This window comes from Oncorhynchus gorbuscha, linkage group LG23, assembly GCF_021184085.1.
Source record: "Oncorhynchus gorbuscha isolate QuinsamMale2020 ecotype Even-year linkage group LG23, OgorEven_v1.0, whole genome shotgun sequence".
Classification (NCBI taxonomy): domain Eukaryota; kingdom Metazoa; phylum Chordata; class Actinopteri; order Salmoniformes; family Salmonidae; genus Oncorhynchus; species Oncorhynchus gorbuscha.
Window position 1 is genome coordinate 35,595,754 of NC_060195.1, and position 19,490 is coordinate 35,615,243.

General features: G+C 43.4%; 1 protein-coding gene across 1 annotated transcript in view; it reads right to left on the reverse strand.

The window, feature by feature from the left end:
• The window catches only part of LOC124011664 (GDNF family receptor alpha-4-like), a 20,644-nt gene extending 3,902 nt beyond the window's left edge, over window positions 1–16,742 (reverse strand). Inside the window, exons 1-8 of the mRNA XM_046325126.1 lie at window positions 16,004–16,742; window positions 6,327–6,608; window positions 5,433–5,510; window positions 4,861–5,212; window positions 4,653–4,762; window positions 4,248–4,382; window positions 3,907–4,043; window positions 620–810 (exon numbers count right to left, since the gene is read on the reverse strand). Coding sequence (XP_046181082.1) covers window positions 620–810; window positions 3,907–4,043; window positions 4,248–4,382; window positions 4,653–4,762; window positions 4,861–5,212; window positions 5,433–5,510; window positions 6,327–6,608; window positions 16,004–16,043 — 1,325 coding nt within the window. The 5' untranslated portion in view covers window positions 16,044–16,742. The remainder of the gene's footprint in view (window positions 1–619; window positions 811–3,906; window positions 4,044–4,247; window positions 4,383–4,652; window positions 4,763–4,860; window positions 5,213–5,432; window positions 5,511–6,326; window positions 6,609–16,003) is intronic.
• Window positions 16,743–19,490: the final 2,748 nt, after the last annotated feature.

Below are 19,490 nucleotides of genomic sequence, written 5' to 3' on the forward strand. Positions count from 1 at the left end.
TGTGTATCAAGAATGGTTCACCACCCAAAGGACATCAAGCCAACTTGATATAACTGTGGGAAGCACAGGAGTCAACATGGGCCAGCATCCCGGTGGAACGCTTTCGACACCTTCTAGAGTCCATGCCCCAACGAATTGAGGCTGTTCTGAGGGCAACTCAATATTAGGAAGGTGTACATTCCTTCCTAACACTGACTGTAAGCACTTCTCCATCACTGGAGAGTACAGAGGTATGAATGGACAGAGTGAAGCTTGGATATACTAAAGCGCCATCGGACTCATGGTAACCTGTCACGTCTTCACCAAAGGAGGAAATTACTCACATATCATATATCAAGTCACTCAGTTTTATAACCCCCCTCTGTCACTGTGGAGTTGGTTCACCTCTATGTCTGTCATACACAAAAAGTCTCCATCGGGCAAAACCATCACTTGACAGTGGGAGGTGAAGCAAAAAAAAGAAAACAGACTGTACAAGACTGTCTCAAAAGGAAGAGAGAAGGAAGGAAGCAATAAACACTAGAGGTCCTTTATCTTCTCTTATTTTCTCCCTCCTCTCTCTCTCTGTGCCTTTCTCAGAGTCTCTGTGTCTGTGTGCAAGGGCCCCGCCCCTCCTTACCCCCAGCTCAGAGAGGCAGACAGTAGCAGAAGGAGCAGCAGCAGGGAGGGAGGGGGGGCTGAGGACAGACGGGGGGACACCCCCCCACCCCCAGAACCCAGATTGGACACAGTGGCCTTCTCAGCATAGAGAGGGATCACATCAAACTGACCCCCCTCCTCCTCTTCCTCCTCTTCCTCACTCTGCTCCACCTGAGATAGAGAGAGATATATATATTGTTAGAGGAGAGGAAGAGAGAATGAGATGAGGGATGAGTGAGGAGAAGAGAGGGGAAAGAGAGAGAGAGAGAGAGAGAGAGAGAGAGAGAGAGAGAGAGAGAGAGAGAGAGAGAGAGAGAGAGAGAGAGAGAGAGAGAGAGAGAGAGAGAGAGAGAATGGAGCGAGGGATTACAATGTGGAACGCGGAGACGAGGGAGAGAGAGAGTGAGAGCAAAGAGGGGAGAGAGAGAGAAAGAGAAGGAGGACGGAGTAGAAGGAAGGATTAGGGGAGAGAGTAAAGGAGAGAGAGAGAGCGAGAGAGAGACAGATGGGCATACATAAATTAATACTGATGAAGTCTGATTGATGCACGGCCTCTTGCGAACACCTTCATCTAATCCTCTCAGAGAGAGAGATGAGGGAGAGGGAGGGAGACAGAGAGAAAGAGAGAGATTAAGAGATGTAGAAAACATGAGGGAGAGAGAGAATTGAGGAGAGGGAAAGAGAGAAAGGGAGACAGACAGCCAATGAGAGAGAGAGGGACAAGAGCGAGAGCGAGAGCAAGAGAGAGCGAGAGCAAGAGAGAGAGAGCAAGAGTATTGGAATCCCCCTGGTCTAGCTCGCAGCTCAGATAATCTCTAGCTGTGTTGAGCATGCGGGGAGCAGAGGAGACATAAAGCGCTTCACTGTCATTCTGCTCAATGGACCAGACAGGGTTTAGCAGTCAGCCACCAGCGGTCACTCCTGTGGTCAATGGTCATTCCAGCAGCCTGTTGTCACTGCAGTGGTCAATGGCCAGAGTGCTAGAGGTGTGTACTAGGTTGAACATTCGGTACTTGATGGTTAGTGTTCAGTCAGGTGGTCAGTGTCTAATCGAACGGTCAGTCAGTGGTCAGTCCATCTGTTTGTGGTCAAGCTGGCAGTGGTCAGTCCATCTGTTTGTGGTCAAGCTGGCATTGTTCAGTGCGGGGTTAAGCTGGCCTGGAAGTGGTCAGTGCTGGGTGGAGTGGTATTTTACTTTGCTTTATTTGATTGCCAGTTGTGTGATTAGTGTTTGGAAGAGCAATGCATGTTTCTGAGTGATGGAAATTCAGCTAAAATGGTGAGTCGTTCAAAGTGTTGAGTAATGTTGAATAGTGTTCAGTAATGTAAGGTAGTATTGGGTAGTGTTGAGTAATGTTATGTAGTATTGGGTAATGTTAGGTGGTATTGGGTAATGTCAAGTTATGTTAGGTAATGTTGGGTAGAGTTGAGTATTATTAGGTAGTATTGGGCAATGTCGAGTAATGTTAGGTAGTATTGGTCATGTTGAGCAATGTTAGGTAGTATTGGGTAATGTTAGGTGGCATTGGGCAATGGCAGGTTATGTTAGGTAATATTGGGCAATGTAGAGTAATGGCAGGTTGTATTGGTAATGTTGAGTAATGTTAGGTAGTATTGGTAATGTTGAGCAATGTTAGGTAGTATTGGGTAATGTTAGGTGGCATTGGTTAATGGCAGGTTATGTTAGGTAATATTGGGTAGTATCGAGTAATGTCAGGTAGTACTGGGTAATGTTAGGTGGTATTGGTTAATGTCAGGTTATGTAAGGTAATATTGGGTAATGTTAGGTCATGTTGGGTAGAGTTGAGTAATGTTAGGTAGTATTGAGTAATGTTAAATGGTATTGGGTAATGTTGACTAATATTTGGTAGTATTGGGTAATGTTAAGTAATGCTAGGTAAATTGGGTAATGTTGAGTAAAGTTAGGTAGTATTGTGGGTGGGTGGGGTTATATCCTGCCTGTTTGGCCCTGTCCGGGGGTATCGTCGGACGGGGCCACAGAGTTTCCTGACCCCTCCTGTCTCAGTCTCCAATATTTGTGCTGCAGTAGTTATGTGTCGTGGGGCTAGGGTCAGTCTGTTATATCTGGAGTAGTTATTCTGTCTTATCCGGTGTCCTGTGTGAATTTACGTATGTTCTCTCTAATTCTCTCTCTTTCTTTCTCTCTCTCTCTTTCTCTCTCTCGGAAAATCTGAGCCCTAGGACCATGCCTCAGGACTACCTGGCCTGATGACTCCTTGATGTCCCCAGTCCACCTGGCCGTGCTGCTGCTACAGTTTCAACTGTTCTGCCTACGGCTATGGAACCCTGACCTGTTCACCGGACGTGCTACCTATCCCAGACCTGCTGTTTTCAACTCTCTAGAGACAGCAGGAGCGATAGAGATACTCTGAATGATCGGCTATGAAAAGCCAACTGACATTTACTCCTGAGGTGCTGACCTGTTGAACCCTCGACAACAACTGTGATTATTTGAACATCTTGGCCATGTTCTGTTATAATCTCCACCCGGCACAGCCGGAAGAGGACTGGCCACCCCTCATAGCCTGGTTCCTCTCTGGGTTTCTTCCTAGGTTCTGGCCTTTCTTGGGAATATTTCCTAGCCACCGTGCTTCTACACCTGCATTGCTTGCTGTTTGGGGTTTTAGGCTGGGTTTCTGTGCAGCTCTTTGTGACATCAGCTGATGTAAGAAGGGCTTTATAAATACATTTGATTGAAATTGGATATTGCACAATGTTAAGCAATGTTGGGCAGTATTGAGTAATGTTGAGTAATGTTAGGTAGTATTGGGTAATGTGAAGTAATGCTAAGCAGTATTGGGTAATGTTGAGTAACACTAGGTAATGTTCAGTAATGCAAAGTAGTATTTGGTAATGTTGAGTAATATTAGGTCATGTTGAGGAAATGTTAGGTAGTATTGGGTAATGTTGAGAAATATTAGGTAATGTTGAGAAATGTTAGGTAGTATTGGGTAATGTTGAGAAATGTTAAGTCGTGTTGGGTAATGTTGAGTATTATTACATAGTATTGGGTAATATTGAGTAATGTTAGGTAGTTTTGGGTAATGTTGAGTAATGTTAGGTAGTATTGGGTAATGTTGAGTAATATTAGGTAATGTTGAGAAATGTTGAGAAATGTTAAGTAGTGTTGGGTAATGTTGAGTATTATTACGTAGTATTGGGTAATATTGAGTAATGTTAGGTAGTATTGGGTAATGTTGAGTAATGTTAGGTTAGCATTGGGTAATGTTGAGTAGTAGTACTCACAGCATTGTTGCTGAGCTCATCCTGGGCGTTGTTGCTGAGTTTGTTCTGCTGGTCCAGGGGGGAGGGGCGAGGGGAAGGGGGAAGAATGCTCTCCACTGGCCGAGGAGGGGAGCTACCCATGGTACTTATGGAGTTCTCTGTGAGACGGACAGATAGACACAGTACATTACATATTGTGTGTGTGTGTGCATGTTCACATGAGTGCATGAGAGCGAGTGTAGCTGACCATGTGACAGATTGATGGATTGAAGTGTCAAGTAGTAAATGAATTGCTTGCCGTATGAAAATTGCATTGATTGGTTAGATGGTTAATTGACAGGTAGGTGGATGTATAGACTCACCCAGACAGACGTTATTGGTGAACATGTTCTGGATCTTCAGGCAGTTCTTCCATTGGTTGCCACTGCCCTCACAATTGCACCACAGGGCCACGTCCATAGTGCTGTTGCTAAGGTAGTTGGGGGTCATGATGGTGCCTGGAGGAGGGGGTCAAAGGTTACAGAGGTCAACTCCTACTGCAAAAGGTCAAGTCGTACCGCTGGCCATCTGACACCCCACTCACCCACCCCTGACATGACCCGATAACACCCTCTTGTCATCTTTATCACTGTCTAGTGATCCACCCAAATCTATATCCTAGAATACTATTTATTCTCTCCGTCTCTCTACTCCCTCATCTCAGCCCTCTCCATCCTTCATATATCTGCATCGCTCGTTCTCCTATAGCCTCATCTCATCTCTCTTACCGATGAGTCCGGCGTAGGATTTGAGGCACACTGTTCCACTATCTCTGAAACAGCCCGAGGGGGAGTGGCCGGAGGACTGGCAGTTATGCTGGAAATCAGCCAGTCTGGACCTGAGACAGACACACAAACACACACGTACACATATGAAAATGTGAGCGCTTATAAGAGACAAATGTGTTTATGTGTGCGTACATGTTGTGTGTCTGACCTGCAGAGTTGGTCCCTCGTGCAGGAGCTCTGCAGATGCAGACAGTTGGGCTGTTCCCCGTCTCTCTCCTGGTAGGAACAGGAAGGGACGATGGTCTTCCTGCGTCTCTCCCCACACAGTTTGTCAGTACAGGGGCAGAACAACAAACCCAGGCTGTACTCCCCTGGGACACGCTCCAGGAAGCGCCGCAGCGCCCGGTGGCACTTCTGCCTGTTGCAGTGTTCCGAGCCTGGGGCGCGCTTAGTGCAGGCCAGGACGTACTCAGACCTCAAGGACCCGCATTTCTCATACAGACCACAGTCCTGGGCTGCCTTCAGACACGCGTTCTGTCCATCTAGAGGAAGAGAGGAGGCTGAGAGAGAGAGGGGAATGGGGAAAGGTAGAGAGGAGGAGAGATATAGAGAGGAAGAGGAGAGCGAGGGAGATAGATAGAGGAGAGAAAGTAGACATCTGGTCACTTGAGGGCTGTGTAGATGAGTTGATTGATTGGGTTTTGTAGTGTATTGATATATTGAACAGGAGTGCCTGAGGGTTTTAATGTAATGGGGGGGGGGGGTTGTGTCGTTGGCTACCTGCGGCCACTATGGAGGCCATGTGAGACATTTCCACTGGCGAGTCATCATAGGGAGACGCCTCCAAGTCCTCATAACCTACATGATCACAGAGGAGAACATCACATTACAACCTCATCATGACAACATCGGAGACAACGTTATATCACAACCCCAACACCATGATATCGCATTGTAACCTAACCATGACACGCAGGAGAGATCACCACATAATCTATGCATCCCTAATCGCATCATAATCTCCCAACACCACAGGAGACTGAATCACAAGATAACAGAACACACAGGGAAACATCACATTATAACAGGGACTCGAATCAGACAACCACCATTTCATTATATTCACACAGCTTCTGCCAACATCATAATAACACCTACTCTTAAAATCTATCATGGATATATTTACTTAATAATAGGCATGTTGTTCCAGATTTGAAATAATTACATGGGTGTGGGTACAACCTAAATATACATATCTTATTCTGTTCATATGTAAATCCGGGTCATTATTTTTCATAATGACACGGTAGGGGAGAGCACTCACTCTGTTGTGTTAGAGTAGTGTGTAATTACCATACGTAGTGCACTACTTTTGACCAGGGCCCATAGGGAATAGGGTGCCCACTATGTAGGGGAAAGAGTGCCATTTAGGACGCAGACAAACAAGTGGCTTTGACAGTAGCATCACACGATGGATGTAGGGTCGGGTCACAGAGGACGGCTAAGGGTCCAACCTAGTCGTGGCCAAATGGTGAGTCAAGAACCAGTGGTGCTAGAAATCTATAGTGAATCCTTACTTCTACAAGCTAGTAACAAACATACACATTTATGTCACACACACACAAACACACACTTTTCCCTTTTTCACACACGCTCACATGTACACACACTCACTCTGCAGGATCCTGACACTCCAGTAGACTCGGAGGCAGTGCTCCTCTCTGCGTGCGCCGCGCTGACACTTGCAGGCCAACAGGGGGGGGTAGTGCAGGGCGCTCAGGGCCTCCAGGCACCCTATCCTGGCCTTGCTCCCCTGCGGAGCCACCTCCTCCTCAGACACACAGTTCCGCAAGGTGCTGTACAGCTCCTTGCACTGGGGATCTGCTTCACACCCACTCTCTGCCTCCACACAGTCCATAATGCCCGGGGGGAGGGGCGGCAAGGAGGTGACCACATCTAGAGGGGGGAGACAGAGAGGGGAAGGGGAGTGGGAGAATGGTCAGCCATCTCTACATTCAAAGACTCAATCATGAACACTCTTACTAACACTTGTAAGGCTGCTTCACGTGATGCGTTGTCTCTACCTTCTTGCCCTTTGTCATGTTGTGTTGCTACTGTGTTGTTGTCATGTGTTAATAATATAATAATAATATATGCCATTTAGCAGACGCTTTTATCCTAAGCAACTTACAGGCATGTGTGCATACATTCTACGTATGGGTGGTCCCATATGGGTGGTCCCGGGGATCGAACACACTACCCTGGCATTACAAGCGCCATGCTCTACCAACTGAGCTACAGAAGGACATGTGTTGCTACAATGTTGTGTTGTTGTCTTAGGTCTGTCTTTATGTAGTGTTGTGGTGCCTCTCTTGTCGTGCTGTGTGTTTTGTCCGTTCTTATTTAGGTTTAATCCCAGCCCCCATCCCGGCAGGAGGGCTTTTGCCTCTTGGTAGGCCGTCATTGTAAAAAATCCTTTGTTCCTAACTGACTTGCCTAGTTAAATAAAGGTTGAATAAAAAGTTTTAAAAAGCCATATTATACGGATGACATTGTAAATGGTCCTCACAATATGGCAGCCGGGGAACCCACTACAGAATGTTGCTTTGGAAAGGGAATGTCCATTCTACAAATATATTTCTCAAATACCATATCCAGGCTGTATCACATCCGGCCGCGATTGGGAGTCACAAAGGGCGGCACACAATTGGCCCAGCGTAGTCCGGGTTTGGCCGGGGTAGGCCGTCATTGTAAATAAGAACTTGTTCTGAACTGACTTGCCTTGTTAAATAAAGGTTAAGTATTTTTTTTTTTTATCACTCTGTGCTACAATGTATTTGTCTTCGGGGGGGAATGCGCTGACACTGAATATGAAAAGTCAGTACTGTCCTCTTATATATTTAATTTGCTTGGATGTGAAGGAATTTTCATTGAGTGAATCCAAATGTATTGTGATGAGTGTTCCATATTGTGTGGAGAAGAGCCAGAGCTTACCCAGCACGAGGCTTCATATTTGGAAAATACTTCATATTTTACCCCCCAAAAATGTTCTGCGTTATATTTTTCGCTGCTCTCCACTTTAATTTGTAAGCCAAAAGCAAAATGCTCCCTTGGTAAAAATTCAATGGCTCTTCGCACAGACCTACACACACACACACACACATGCCCTGAGAGAGACCTTTTTGCGTCTGGTTTATGCTGTGGGGGAGACTGAGGGGCGGAGCCTATCATAACTACAAAACACAACACCACACACATCCACAGGAGGGGGAAAGAGCAATCTGTCTGTGACACACGCACACAGACACCCTGCCACACACGCACACTAGATGAATGAAGTGGTTGAGAGAGCAAAAAGAGATTAATATTCAACAGAGCAGCAAATGTAAATCGAATATAATGAGTTTCATGAAATAGACTACCCGAGACACTAGGCACAGCATAGATCAACGGGAGAATGCAAATCGACTAAATAATGTACAGTGAGGTGCTTGTACCCTTAAACACCAGAGCACCAACTACAAAAACGAATGACCCAGGTCACTTAAAAACCTGGAAGCTCATCAGACTTCCCCCTAAACCAGTCACGTGTTGCCATAGACATATCAGGCGAATCACTCACTGTCACATGACGTCACATTGACCTCATCACCTTTCAAAAGGAGAAGCTGAGGGACAGTATGTATGTGGTTGATAAGACATTATAAATGTTCATACACATGTTTACAGCCAAGTTATAAAGCCTTACACCTATAAGGTTTAAGTAGTGTTCCCGTTTTACTTTGTAACTGATCCTGGGCCAGTTCTGATGTGTTGTTCGTTAATGGGGCGGCAGGGTAGCCTAGTGGTTAGAGCTTTGGACTAGTAACTGGAAGGTTGCAAGTTCATACCCCTGAGCTGACATGGTACAAATCTGTCGTTCTGCTCCTGAACAGGTTATTAACCCACTGTTCCTTGGCTGTCATTGACAATAAAAATTTGTTCTTAACTGACTTGCCTAGTTAAATAAAGGTCAATTTTATATTTTTTTTATGGTTAGGGATAGGTCACGGATTGGGAGAGCTGGCTCTAGATCAGTGGTTATGGGTGGAGTGCAGTGCTATCCCAGAGTTCAGTTCATGGAGCAGTTAGGTGTGATGTCATGCAGTCCCCATGGGTACAGCAGAATGGGCATATGACAGGCTTCCAGTGAAGATATACACATACACACCAAATCTCCCAGCCAAGGAGACAAAATCCGTACACACCATCTGTTGCTCCTGGGTTTGTGATTCCAAATCCTTGTTCTCAACAAACACACAAACGTTGCCCTAGTCTCTCTCTCTCTCTCAATTCAATTTCAATTTAAGGGCTTTATTGGCATGGCAAACATTTACATTGCCAAAGCAAGTGAAATAGATAATAAACAAAAGTGAAATAAACAATAAAAAAATGTACAGTAAACATTACACTTACAAAAGTTCCATAAGAATAAAGACATTTCAAATGTCATATTATATATATATATATATATATATATATATATATATATATATATATATATAAATATATATAATATGACATTTGAAATGTCTTTATTCTTATGAAACTTTTGTAAGTGTAATATATATATGTATATTTAGTGTTGTAGTTAAAGTACAAATGGTAAAATAAATAAACATAAATATAGGTTGTATTTACAATGGTGTTTGTTCTTCACTGGTTGCCATTTTCTTGTAGCAACAGGTCACAAATCTTGCTGCTGTGATGGCACACTGGTATTTCAGCCAGTAGATATGGGAGTTTATCAAAATTGGATTTATTTTTGAATTATTTATGGGTGTGTGTAATCTGAGGGAAATATGTGTCTCTATCATGGTCGTACATTTGGCGGGAGGTTAGGAAGTGGAGCTCAGTTTCCACCTCATTCTGTGGGCAGTGAGCACATAGCCTGTCTTCTCTTGAGAGCCAGGTCTGCCTTCGGCGGCCTTTCTCAATATCAAGGCTATGCTCACTGAGTCTGTACATAGTCAAATATTTCCTTAATTTTGGGTCAGTCACAGTGGTCTCTCTCTCTCTCCCCCTCTCTCTCCCTCTCTCTCTCCCTCTCTCTCTCCCACTCTTGCTCTCTCTCTCTCTCTCTCTCTCTCCCTCTCCTCTCTCTCTCTCTCTCTCTCTCTCTCTCTCTCTCTCTCTCTCTCTCTCTCTCTCTCTCTCTCTCTCTCTCTCTCTCTCTCTCTCTCTCTCTCTCTCTCTCTCTCTCTCTCTCTCTCTCTCTCTCTCTCTCTCTCTCTCCTCCCTCCCTCCCTCCCTCCCTCCCTCCCTCCCTCCCTCCCTCCCTCCCTCCTCTCTCTCTCTCTCTCTCTCTCTCTCTCTCTCTCTCTCTCTCTCTCTCTCTCTCTCTCTCTCTCTCTCTCTCTCTCTCTCTCTCTCTCTCTCCTCCCTCCCTCCCTCCCTCCCTCTCTCTCTCTCTCTCTCTCTCTCTCTCTCTCCCTCCCTCCCTCCCTCCCTCCCTCCCTCCCTCCCCTCCCTCCCTCTCTCTCTCTCTCTCTCTCTCTCTCTCTCTCTCTCTCTCTCTCTCTCTCTCTCTCTCTCTCTCTCTCCCTCCCTCTCTCTCTCTCTCCCTCTCTCTCTCTCCCTCCCTCCCTCTCTCTCTCAAACCCCCTGAAACATACGACTAATAAAACTTCAAACGTGAAACACACACCGACCTTGTCTGTCCCTGTCCCTATCTGAACACACAATCCATATTCCAAACAAAATGTTTTATCAACCCTATCATCACATCTGTACACTATGTATACAGCGCATTTGGAATGTATTTCAGGTGTGCCTTGTCAAAAATACATTTGTGGAATTTCTTTCCTTCTTAATGCGTTTGAGCCAATCAGTTGTGTTGTGACAAGGTAGGAGGGGTATACAGAAGATAGAACTATTTGGTAAAAGACCAAGTCCATATTATGGCAAGAACAGCTCAAATAGGCAAATAGAAACAACAGTCCATCATTACTTTAAGACATGAAGGTCAGTCAATCCGGAGAATGTCAAGAACAAGAACTGGTCTTATAGGCACTTTAGTATTGCCAGCCTAATCTCAGGAGTTGATAGGCTTGAAGTCATAAACAGCACTGTGCATCAAACAATGCTAAGAGCTGCTGGCAAACGCAGTAAAGTGCTGTTTGAATGGATGCTTACGAGCCTAATGCTGCCTACCACCACTCAGTCAGACTGCTCTATCAAATATCAAATCATAGACTTAATTATAATATAATAAACACAGAAATACGAGCCTTTGGTCATTAATATGGTCAAATCCGGAAACTATAATTTTGGGAAAAAAACAACGTTATTATTTCAGTGAAATACGGAACCGTTCCGTATTTTATCGAACGGGTGGCAACCTTAAGTCTAAATATTGCTGTTACATTGCACAACCTTCAATGTTATGTCATAATTATGTACAATTCTGGCAAATTAGTTCGCAACGAGCCACTGTTGCACATACCCTGATTCTGCTTGCACTGAACGCAAGAAGTGACACAATTTCCCTGGTTAATATTGCCTGCTGACATTAATTTCTTTTAACTAAATATGCAGGTTAAAAATTATTGATTTTAAGAAAGGCATTGATGTTTATGGTTGGGCCCATTTGTGCAACGATTGTGCTTTTTTCGCGAATGCGCTTTTGTTAAACCATCACCCGTTTGGTGAAGTTGAGGTAGGCTGTGATTCGATGATAAATTAATAGGCAACGCATTGATAATATGCAACGCAGGACAAGCTAGTTACCCTCGTAATATCATCAACCATGTGTAGTTAAGTAGTGATTATGTGAAGATTGATAGTTTTTATAAGATAAGTTTAATGCTAGCTAGCAACTTACCTCGGCTCCTTGCAGCCACCAGGTCCTGTTGATGCTGCACTCGTGTAACAGGTGGTCAGCCTGCCAAGCAGACCATGCCGATTAATCGGTTGACCTCGAAAAGAAACCACTACTAAAGGACACCAATAATAAGAAGAGACTTGCTATGGCCAAGAAACACGAGCAATGGACATTAGACCGGTGAAAATTTGTTCTCTGGTCTGGAGTCCAAATTGGAGTTTTCTGGTTCCAACCGTCGTGTCTTTCTGAGACGCGGTGTAGGTGAACGGATGATCTCTCATGTGTATTTCCCACCTTTAAGCATGGAGGAGGAGGTGTTATGCTGTGGGGGTGCTTTGATGGTGATACTGTCTGTGATTTATTTAGAATTCAAGGCATACTTAACCAGCATGGCTACCACAGAATTCTGCAACGATACGCTATTCCATCTGGTTTGGGCTTAGTGGGACTATCATTTGTTTTTCAACAGGACAATGACCCAACATACACCTCCAGGCTGTGTAAGGGCTATTTGACCAAGAAGGAGAGTGACGGAGTGCTGCATCAGATGAGCTGGCCTCCACAATCCCCAGACCTCAACCCAATTGAGATGGTTTGGGATGAGTCGGACTGCAGAGTGAAGGAAAAGCAGCCCAAAAGTGCTCAGCATATGTGGGAAGTCCTTCAAGACTGTTTGAAAAGCATTCCAGGTGATGATGGTTGAGAGAATGCCAAGAGTGTTCAAAGCTGTCATCAAGGCAAAGGGTGGCTATTTGAAGAATCTCAAATATAACATATATTTTGATTTGTTTAACTCTTCTTTGGTTACTACATGAATCCATGTGTTATTTCATAGTTGTGATGTCTTCGCTATTATTCTACAATGTACAAAATAGTAAAAAATAAAGAAAAACCTTTGGATGAGTAGGTGTTCTAAAACGTTTGACTGGTAGTGTGTATAGATTTGTAAAAATGTCTAAAAACCTGTTTTTGTTTTGTCATTATGAGGTATTGTGTGGAAATTGATAAGGGGTAAAAAAAACATAATCCATTTTAGAATAAGGCTTTAATGTAACAAAATGTTGAAAAGTTGAAAAAGTCAAGGGGTCTGAATACTTTCCGAACGCACTGTACCTTTTTCATGCATGTTTTTTTCTTTCCCTTGTCGTCTTCCCTCCTCATGAGGAAATCATAATGGAGTTTACAGTTCCGTCTAGGTTGTTCCAAATGATTTCAATCATTTTCTGATTTGAACGAAACCATTCATACATGTTTTCCCATGGTGGAAGTAGTCAGCAAGTGACTTTTTGGACCTGATTGTGTCTTCACCACTGAAAAAGATAAACTGTTCAGTTTAATATCATTTGAAAGCTTAAAAGCAGGTTTGTCAAACTATTCTAGGATTTCTTTAAAAAATGTTTGAATGAAAAAAAATGAATGTAAATGATCTAAAAATATGTAAACTCCCCCCAAAAATATCATTTTCAGAAATGTTGTACTTTAGACCCTATTTTACATAATCGGAGGTGTTTGTGTTGTGCCCAACATTGGTTGAGACACTGCATAGTCTTGAATACAGGGTGGGTGTCATTTCAACCATAGAAATGGAACTCATAGAATGGACCTATCCCTTCAGACCGCTGCAATTTAGCTGGTACACCACTGACATTTAAATTGAATTGAAACTTTAACTTGTCCACCGGTCCACCCACTGTTGAAAGTTAACTTAGGAATGTCTATTCTATTATCTATAGTTCTGTGATTTCAGTAGGTTTCCTACGGAAGATAGATAGTTTAATTTATAACAATGAATATTCCCACTCAAGTCAACATTCTACGATGTGTGGAACTCCAACCATCCATGTGGTACCATATGAAAGTTGAAATTTTAACATTATAGTACATTTATAAACCAAAACATGACACCCATGCAGTATTCTGGGTAGGGCGGCAGGTAGCAGTTAGAGCGTTGGACTAGTACCCAAAAGGTTGCAAGATCAAATCCCTGAGCTGATAAGTTAGAAAATATGTTGTTCTGCCCATGAACAAGGCAGTTAACCACTATTCCTGTCGTTGAAAATAAGAATTTGTTCTTAACTGACTTGCTTAGTTAAATGAAGGTAAAATGTACAAAAAATTCTATATGATAAACTGGGTGATTCCAGCCTTAAATGCTGATTGGCTGACAGCTGTGGTATGACAACAATTTATTGTTACTGCTCTAATTACATAGGTAACCAGTTTATAATAGCAATAAGGAACCTCGGGAGCTTGTGATATATGGCCAATATTCCACGGCTAAGGGTAGTGTGCAGGCACTCTGCGTTGCATCGTGGGTAAGAACAGCTCTTTGCCGTGGACTATTTGCATTGTTGTCCCCCCCCAACCCCTCTTTTACGCTGCTGCTACTCTCTGTATATCATATATGCATAGTCACTTTAACTATACATTCATGTACATACTACCTCAATTATCCCAACTAGCCGGTGCCCCTGCACATTGGCTACCCGGACTATCTGCATTGTGTCCCGCCACCCACCACCCGCCAACCCCTCTTTTACGCTACTGCTACCCTCTGTTTATCATATATGCATAGTCACTTTAACCATACCTACAAGTACATACTACCTCAATTAGACAGACTAACCGGTGCCTGTATATAAGCCTCAATACTGTTATAGCCTCACCACTGTTTTTTCACTGTCTTTTTACTGTTGTACTTATCTATTGTTCAACTAATACCTATTTTTTTAATAAAAAATTGCACTGTTGGTTAGGGCCTGTAAGTAAGCATTTCACTGCAAGGCCTGTTGTATTCAGTGCATGTGACAAATAAACTTTGATTAGATTTGATATTGGCCATATATATCTTACCCCCTCAGGCCTTATTGCTTAAGTAAGCTGTACCTCAACCAATGACGGGCTCAACACAAAAACAACCCAGATGACGTAAAATACAGTCTGAGCTACAATATATCTGAACGTTATTTTTAAAATGATTTACGCGTTTGTAGGTATTACGCGTTTGTAGGTAACTGACTTTAAAGCTTAAAAAAATAGAGTTTTTATGAAGATTTGTATTTATTTATATAAATAATGAAGCAATTTGACAACCCTGTTTGTAGGCTTTCAAATTTGATCAAACTGAACCGTTAATCTTTTTTCAGTGATGAAAACATGTCTCATGGTATGGTGGGGAATGCAAAATGGGTCAACTTTGAGCACCTCTATCTCCTGAATGTGTTGGTATTCGGGTCCAAAAGGTTACTTTCTGACCACTTCCACCATGGACAAACATGTATGGAAGGTTCAAATCAAAAGGGGTGCAGTGAGGAAGTGAATCAAATCATATGGAACCTCTTTATGACCTTTTCCAAGGCCCTGCTGTTCAAACCCCAGCACCCCGCTATGCGGTAAAATCCCCTCCGAAGGAAATATCAGGTGGACTGGAGTCTAGGCCTAATACACATTGGAACACCTGTCACCGGAGTGTGTGACACGAGATGGGCGCGCGCCCCGGGAGGCAGTCAACACATAGTGCGCGACCCCGCCGTGTGGCGCCCAGTCCCGGTGTCTGTCTCCGCGGCTATTCAAACACACCTGGACGCGCATCTGGCCACAAGCACCTGCGTGCCGATAAGACGTCAGCCTCGATTCCGCTGTTTGCACACCGGTGTCGGTTGAATGCGCTTCCTCATTGAACAACAACTTTACAATTTATTCTGATGTGCGGTTGGAGGTGAGGTGAATTTGTATTCAGATTTTTTTAAATCAAGAGACCTGTAAGCCAAAAAGGTGTTCGCGTTAAATCAAAACACGCTCACTCGGGACGAGGGAGAAAAAGACACCGCGGTGATATACGATGCGACCCTTGTCGACTAGGCCTACACCAGCACATCAAACACACAATAATTAACTCGGCTAATAAATAAAACTGTCGATCCGTGGGAGAATTATGCGTGCAGCCTATGCCTTAGTCGGCAACAACTCACAGAGGGAGCGGCGGCTTGGGGATGCCAACTTCCGAATATCCAAAAATAGTGGTTGTACAAGAGATCATCAACCTTTGCCCAAAGTCTGGAATGGAAATGTCTTAAGTATTTCCCGTAATCAGATCACAAAGTTGAAATTCAAGTCGTTTCCATTTGTTTCCTAAAGTCTCTAATTTCATCAAATATTCCTGCTGTCATAAAGGTTTTATTAAGAGCAGCCTAGATTCAAGGAATACAATCCTTGCAAAGAGTACATTTATTTGGAAAATTAGAAGCCATGCCTGTATCCAAAGCTCACTGAAAACGCGCATTTGAGCCATGAATGTAAAATGTTAAATCAAAGAATTGGCGTTGTGGTGGGCAATTAGCCTTATTACGTCTTCAGACTTTAAATACGACATTAGTAAGGTGTCATGATTGCCGATACAATCATATTGCTAAAAAGGTGATTTTAAGGCTAGAATGACTGACGACAAAAAAATGGATGTAACTCCATTGGATACCTTCCTGCATCTTACCTTGTATGAAGATGCTGAGCAGTATTCCGAGGAACAACATCTCCGTTATGGTGCGAGAAGAGGCACGGAAAGCGAGATGGAATTTGGACTTCGTGCGTTTGCTCCGCCACGGCTCTATTCGCCCGCACACGACCCGCGTCACTCCGCTCAACGTTACATCCAGCGGGAGTCACGCTCCACGGTTCTGGGTACGTGTTGCTGGTGTATAGTCCTGTATAACGATTAATTCCTTAGATTACACTGGTTGAGAAAACAGATAACATAGTTTGACTGTCACCACCGCCAAAGTGCGCAGCGTGTAGCGCGTGCACCGATAGACTGAACACAATTAACCAAGACTCCCAAATACAGCCGTGGAACATCAGGTTACTCTGCATCCGTAGATAGTGTCAAAATTAGAGAATATTTTTCTAATGCCATTTCTCTCTCCGCAGTGGCACTAGAGGAGCCCGTCTACATGCTGCCGGACACGTCGGGAGACCATGAGGATGACAGATGCAGTGCAGTTGGGTTATTAACCGGCGGTCCCTCCTCCTCGCGCTCGTCCGTTCACTGTGCGACAGTGGGTTAAATGCCATACACAGCTGCGTCCTGATGATTGGCTCAGAAGAAGAAGTTCTCAGATGCGACGACGGGGGACATATAGTAAGGGGTGTACCAGGCTGTACTAAGTCTGGACATATTCGAGTATCCTCGCAGTTTCAAACTAAATAGGATGTCATGGACGTTTGTATTTCATGTAGCCTACCATATTACAACAGCCATGTCTAAATGCAGGTCCCCTTATCCTCGGACTAATGACATGATGCCCTGGTGTGTTTGTAAATATTGACCTTCGGACTTTGCTGTCAACACCTCTCACTGTTGTGAAAAGATATTGGCTAGTGCACAGGCTATGCTATCATGGCCCCATATCTGTCTGTGGCTTGACAACTCAAATGCGTATTGTCAAGCCAAACACTCCCTTTATATTGACTGACAAACTTTTCCATTCGGTATATTCTGTTGCTGCCATGCAATGCCATTCTATCTATCTATTTTACAGTCTATTCTGTTCTGTTCTGTTCTGTTCTATTCTATTGAGGGGGTGAGTGTTGAAGTGGATGTGTAGCCTAATGTGCAAGTGGAGAAGAGGCTCAGGGAGGTTTATGGCCGGGCAGCCATAAATAATCATGACAGAAGCGATGAGAGGAGGATCATGAGTCTTTAAATTATTCACGCAATTTCATAATTGGCAAACTCACTGGCTTGAGAATTGTGTAGTTTACGAGCTGGAATCTGCATGCTAATGAAGCCAACCTGTCAGGATGTCACTGATTATAAGAGAATGGAACAAGAAAACAATTGGGGTGCTTATGAAAAACATTAGCCTACTGTGTTAGGCCTACTGGTTGCTTGTACAACGATGTTCAGAATATTCAACTTCAAATTTTTAGACCGACGAGAGAGAGAGAGAGAAACACACCCTATATAACTTCTGCTGTTGCTGGTATTCGCAATCCGGTATTCACTGTGTGTTTGCTATTTTCAACATCCAATTGCCAACAGCAATCATCGGTGGGGTCATTTTAATGATGACACACACAGACATCCACATGTTATGGTCTTGTCCGGTCAAATAAATGACAGGCCTTTGTGTTGTCACCCCAGAGGTCGTATAACCCTACAGCCTGCTGGGTAATCACCAGGACCTATCCATTCAGCTAATCAGGGAAGAGATCCTGGACAATACTATGACAACACTGTGACAACACAATGTAACAGCTTCACCACCATCTGGCTGGAACTACAGTTCCACCTTCCTTCTCTCTCTCTTCTCAACTACCTCTCTCTATTCTCTCTTCGACCACCCTTACCAAGGTTTCCAAACGCAACCTTCTCTGTCTTCCTCGGTTCTCTCTCACACTAGTCCTGCTAAAACTGCTGTCTACTACAATAATATCATACTGTACACTAATACCATTATCCTGAATCAGACCAGATTTATAGACTTATCTTTTCATTAATGTGTACTATGCCTGTGCATCAACATCCATTTGAAAACGGGGAGAGACATGACCCACTGGCACAAACGTCAATTCAACGTCTATTCCATGTTGGTTCAATGTAATTTCGTTGAAATGACGTGGAAACAACGTTGATTCAACCAGTTTGTGCCCAGTGGGGAGGAGAGTAGGGTGAATATCCACACAGGCATATAATACCCAGATATTGTTACAAAATCTCACAAACAATTTCACACGCAATTTCTCTCTCTCTCCCGTTTTATATTATTTTTAGTTCCACTTGATATGGCAAATGACAAAACAATCAAAGGCAGTGAGACGGTAGTTTAACAGCTCACAGCACCAGGAAGACAAAACAAACAAGACATTCAGTGAAATCTACACGATACAGGGGGAAGTGGATACTGAAGGCATTCATCTGAAATGTGTCTTCCTCTCTGTGATTGATTGATACATTTTATTTGACCGTTTAAAACGTGACAGGGATCCTATAGACTTATTTCCACAGTGCAAAAAAAAAAAAAATTACAGTGATGCAGACACATTACAGTGATGCAGACACATTACAGAGATGCAGACATATTACAGAGATGCAGACACATTACAGAGATGCAGACACATTACAGAGATGCAGACACATTACACATTACAGAGATGCAGACACATTACACATTACAGAGATGCAGACACATTACAGAGATGCAGACACATTACACATTACAGAGATGCAGACACATTACACATTACAGAGATGCAGACACATTACAGAGATACAGACACATTACACATTACGGAGATGCAGACACATTACACATTACAGAGATGCAGACACATTACAGAGATGCAGACACATTACACAGATGCAGACACATTACACAGATGCAGACACATTACACATTATAGAGATGCAGACACATTACAGAGATGCAGACACATTACAGAGATGCAGACACATTACAGAGATACAGACACATTACAGAGATACAGACACATTACAGAGATACAGACACATTACAGAGATACAGACACATTACAGAGATGCAGACACATTACAGACACATTACAGAGATGCAGACACATTACAGAGATACAGACACATTACAGAGATACAGACACATTACAGAGATGCAGACAGACAGACATTACAGAGATGCAGACACATTACAGAGATACAGACACATTACAGAGATTACAGACACATTACAGAGATACAGACAGACATTACAGAGATACAGACACATTACAGAGATACAGACACATTACAGAGATGCAGACACATTACATTACAGAGATGCAGACACATTACAGAGATGCAGACACATTACAGAGAGATACAGACACATTACAGAGATACAGACACATTACAGAGATACAGACAGACACATTACAGAGATGCAGACACATTACAGAGATGCAGACACATTACACATTACAGAGATTACAGAGATGCAGACACATTACAGAGATGCAGACACATTACA